This window comes from Anopheles aquasalis, chromosome 2 (assembly GCF_943734665.1).
Source record: "Anopheles aquasalis chromosome 2, idAnoAquaMG_Q_19, whole genome shotgun sequence".
NCBI lineage: Eukaryota > Metazoa > Arthropoda > Insecta > Diptera > Culicidae > Anopheles > Anopheles aquasalis.
This window is the reverse complement of record NC_064877.1, coordinates 1,852,501-1,857,500: the sequence shown is the minus strand read 5'-3', so window position 1 is coordinate 1,857,500 and position 5,000 is coordinate 1,852,501. Positions and strand designations below refer to the sequence as shown.

At 47.0% G+C, this 5,000-nt stretch overlaps 1 protein-coding gene across 1 annotated transcript in view; it reads right to left on the bottom strand.

The window, feature by feature from the left end:
• Positions 1-3,868: 3,868 nt before the first annotated feature.
• Positions 3,869-5,000, bottom strand: part of LOC126571709 (uncharacterized) — a 4,322-nt gene continuing 3,190 nt past the window's right edge. The window contains exons 4-5 of the mRNA XM_050230459.1: positions 4,855-5,000; positions 3,869-4,812 (exon numbers count right to left, since the gene is read on the bottom strand). The exon at positions 4,855-5,000 is cut by the window's right edge and continues 570 nt beyond it. Of these exons, the coding sequence (XP_050086416.1) occupies positions 3,869-4,812; positions 4,855-5,000 (1,090 nt within the window). The remainder of the gene's footprint in view (positions 4,813-4,854) is intronic.

Here is a 5,000-nt window from a genome sequence, read left to right as displayed (position 1 = left end):
CCCTTGCATCGGATCCCCAGCATCGGAGCCACAGTTGGGTGAAGCAACATGCAGACAGCTGGCCGATGGTGGGGCTACGAAGAAGGTGGTAATGGGGCGCAGATAAACAAAATCAAATGTTATCTCTTGTCATATCTCTCCTACCATTTTCCATCCTTGCAACTGTCTGTGCACCGAAAGCCGAAGCCCCCCATCGGCATCGAACGGCACACAGCATAGAAGGCGCAAGCATAGAGCCGATTTTACCCTCCCTTCCGGATTGTGCGACCGAACCGCGTGGATCGCGTGGGGCTGATCGCGAGATGGCGAGGGAAATTTTATTGCTGTATGATGAGGAAGCAAATCAACAAACGAGCAGCAAATCACAAAGAAAAAGCACCAGCCAGAGACCGAGGACCGTGAACCCCTTGAATCAACCACAACAGAGTATTGAAAACGCCTCAAGTGATCATCGGTCATGTAGTTATAGACTGAAGATCGAGAGCTGATCGAAATGGCGCCAACAGATCCGGGCCTTCCTATTCACTCAACTTAATGTTACCAACAAACTAATTTAAGAGTTCTGTAAGATGTAATCGAAACTTTCAAAAAAAAAAAACATATCTGGCACAGAATTTAATTAAGTTTAGTTCAAATGCTTCGCTACAGTAGCGATGTTTGAAGGAAGTACAGTAGCGAATCGAATGGCAATAAATATATGCCAAACTGGTTCCCTGGCCAGTCTCATCGGTGAATCGTGTTTTCCTTCCCCTACTGAGAGTGTCAATCAAAAGGAGGCCAAACCTTAAGTCTCTTTCACTGGACCTGGGCCGGTTTCGTACGGCGGAATGGCGGAAAAACTGTAACGAAAAGCGCCATGCGCTAACCGGAGTACTGCTAAGCACAGGTTTTGCCAGTTTTGGGTAATCTACGCGCCCTCCGCCTATGTACTCCTCACATGAGTTTGGAGTGCGGCTAAAGGATTCCTGGATCTGTGCACCAGCAGGTTTATCTTGTACCTATCGAATTGAACGTGATTCAACTTACTTTTCCTGTTCCAATTATAGCTCCATAAGGAGACCAAACCTGTTTGCAAGTGACCGAGATTGCGGCGAGTGCAGACAGTTACGTTAATGCTGATTTTGAGGAAGCATAATCCTTTCGTTTTACCAATTCGTGACGAGCACTAACTCGTCATGTTTGCAGTTGCAATTGATTTAATCTAGATGGAAGTAACTTAACAGTTTCCTTTGTTATTTGGTGTGAAAATCACGTCATAACTTGCTTGCTTCGTAATGAATAGCGCGATGTCATTTTGGACCCAAATTCATGCGTACCCACGTTTGTTGAACCAAACCATACGTGCGATCGACTGTAGGTTCTGTTTTTTTTTAATTGCTCTTTCTCCTCTCTTTATCCTCCCTGTGTCGATCTTTGCATACCAAACGTAGCGCCGTGGCGTGGAAAAGACGTAACGTTGGACAACTCCCCGTGGACACTAGTCAATTGCATAACGATGCTTCGTATCTTCGCACCTCATTACGCCCCTTGTGTTAGCATTTTGCGCCGTTTGAATAATAAAACCGCGAAGATGACGCTGATGTAGATGGTGTTGATGAGGATGAGGATGATGATGATGATGATGATGGATTCCTGCAGCATATCATAAATATTATCGCTTTCTAGTACTTCATTGTCTGTGCGTGAGAAAACCGTAACGAGTGCTCCGAGGCGCTAGTACCGATGAAATTGACGATGAAACAAACACAAATCGCCAGATGTGTTTATTTACTTCCTCGCTTGTTAGTTTTATCGCAAAGGGGCCGTTCGATTTAGTTTTGTTGGTATGTTGCGTTGGGTTCGTCGCTTTTAGAAATTGAAGTCTTTCGCTTGTTCGTTGAAACGTTAGCTGATTTTTTCGCTGAAAACAATGAAACTTATTTAAAATCCAAAAGCCTCTTAGACTATCCATACTAATGGCTGTTTTGTGTCGTAATAGATACTGTTACAGATTCAGTTTCGAACTCATTTCGATCCAATTTGGACGGTAATAATTTCGCTGACACCATTTTGCACTATCGAGTTGATACCATCTCCCTTTACTCCCTTTCGTCTTGGAGGATGTTTTGTTATCGATTCCCTGTCATCAATCAAAGCAAGGGAGGCATGCTCACCCCGCTCACCAGCTAACAGTGTGCCGGTGGGATGCAATAATTAATTTCCGTTTCCGCGTGCATGGCGTATCGTGGAACATAAAGCATCCGAGGAAGATCAAGAGCAGATTGATCGTAAAAAAAAAAGTTCACGGTTTCAGCCAAGCATGAACAGAAGCAAAGAAATGAAGGAGAGTAAATGTTTTCTGCTTCCTTTGCAGACGATGATTGCGCTTGCATAATGATAAGCGGTTTAGGTGTTCTTTTTTGCGGACAGTGCCATACACTGCGCTACGTCGGTTGGTTGACAAATTATTTTGATTCAAATGGAAAATAATTTTGTTTACGCACGAAAGAAGAGAAATAAAGCCACACAAGTGAAGTGGTTTTAAGCCGTCTGTTTGTGGGATAGAGAAAAAAAATCGACATAAACGCTAGTGGCCGCCACTGTTTGCACGGTGGATCCGGCGAGGGTTCATCTCGTGCCTCGTCCGCAGTGCCTTCTCCACTTTACTTTTCCAGAAGCATCTTTGCTTCACGCAATATTAAAAGCGCGATCACGCACACTGGGAACGTTGGCCACGGTTTTCCTTCTCTCCGTCGATGGTATGTTGCGGATCGTTCCGGCGGAGCTTGCGCCGAGGAACTGGGCACACTTTCACTATCAATTGGTGCCACTTTTCTTATTTGCTTTCGCTCCCACCCCGCCCGATCCTCCGCCCCGTGTGATCGATAATAGTGAAAAGAAAAAAGCTGCCGTCACGTACGTTTACGCATCACGTTTTGAGGAAATGTGGAAAGGTTCTCTCAACCGTGATGCAGGAAATGCATGAATCACGTCGTCAGGTTGATGTGCGACGCAACGCAGGGACAAGCGCATTGTGCTGGAGTGTTCTAATGACACACATTAAGAAACTGTTTAATGGAACATTTTATGAGTCATTCCCAAAAAAACGTGACTGCATTTTGCTTCATGGTTATCAAATTCCGTTTTCCTCTTTTTAACTCTAGAGTTTCAGAGATGAAAACGTGTTTGATACAAGCTCCAGTCAGTAAACATAGACTCATAACATCTCGTAGACCACTACAAGGTAGGACTTTCAGACGTTAGCCTTCGGATTCGTGAGTTGAGAGGCACGAAGAAAGAAATAAAATGATTAAAATAAAACCTTCTCCACACACGTCAGCACAGACTTCGTAACAAAGTGATGAGAGGTGCAAACTAGGTCGAGTTTGGATGAGGATTGTCTCGTTTCACGCTCTATCACATTCACTCATTTCCATCACGGATTGTCGCGAGGAAACCAACCAGACGGGATGATGTAATGAGTGGCCCGCGAAATCTCTTCGGCCAGTAACAAATCGGGTACGAGATTAATGTTTATTTTTTCATCGATAAGCGGCATGAATTACATTTCTTGTAAGTAGCATTGAAAGCCACGATCAAATGTTGGACTCCTTTTGATATTGCTAATCACCCTCCCGATGGATTGATATCGAATTCGAGAAGGTTGAGGAATGAGGAAAAACTGTTCTAAACCTACAAATCATAAATAAGCAAGTGATGCATAAGCCTACGCAACGTAACCACCAACTAATACATTCATTTTTTTTTCACGGGAAAAATCGGGCACACACCAATGCCGGCCCACGGTTTGATGTTAAATAATGATAAATGTACGATACATAGTAATATATGATATTACTGCTCCGATGCGTCCCTGTTGCCCGGCGGTTTACCGATAAAGTTGATCGGGATTCTGCTTCAGTGCGTCTTTGAACTTGATCGAGCCCCGGTTCCGGCTGTATTTGGGGTCGAACTTCTTCTTTACCCGCTGTTCGTGTTTGCTGGAAGCCGAACCGGAGATGTCGCTAGCCTTCCCTGTCGGCAGGGGCCTTCGCAGGTGCCCGGCACCTAAGCCATGGGAATCCTGCTTGTGGGCAGGACGTTTCTTGGTCGTAGCTTTCGTCCCTTGCGAGGCACCAGTCGGGTTGTGAGTGGTGGTCGAAGATGTGGCCGGTGTGTCGGCCGGGTGACCTACGTAGGACGCTGGTGGCCCGTAAGGTTTCACGTGCTTGGAGAAGCTCTTCTTAATGCTGTTACCGTAGACAACGGGAACATTGGTCACGGCTACCGTCTCGGGCAGCACGGAGAAAGTCGTTACGGGAGGGGCTGGCTGTGTGCTGAGCTCCAGCAGTCCCGGGCCTAGTGGTTGCGTCCAGGGACTCGCGGCGAATGGTGGTGCGAGCGTACGGTTGTAGTGTACCTCGATGTTGCTGTAAGACTGCGCCGCACTACCACCAACCGCCGCCGGTGGTCTACCATCGGATCCGTAGAACATGCTAGCATCATATGCTGGCCCATGCCGGTGTGCTGTGGATGCATTTTTGAACGCTACCGGAATCTTCACAGTCGACGAACTGCCATGTCCTGGCGCGCTGGATGAGGTAGAACCAACGCAGTTCCAGCACTTGCTCCGATCCTTCGTACGCTTATCCTTTCCCATCGGAGCCGTTCCCTTCGAGCGGGTTTTCTGTCCGAGATGCACCGTAGGCTTCGGAGCAGTGGACGAACCAACGCTAGTCAGCTTCCCCTTCGAGGGTCGCACACTAGACAATGCCGTGGGTCGGGACTTTTCTGGAGCAACTGTCACACCTTTCGGTTCTGAGTGTTCCGGTACTGAATCCCCCACAGCGGCGATGGGATTCGATTGAACTCCGCCCGGTGCCTTGACACTGACCGGTTTCCGGTTCGAGGCGATCGGCCGCCAACCATCATCTTCAGGGAACAGTGTATGGATGGTGGCTTCTACCTTGAGCTCTTCGCGTCTTTCCAGATCCCGAATAACGGAGTTTTCAAAGTGTTTG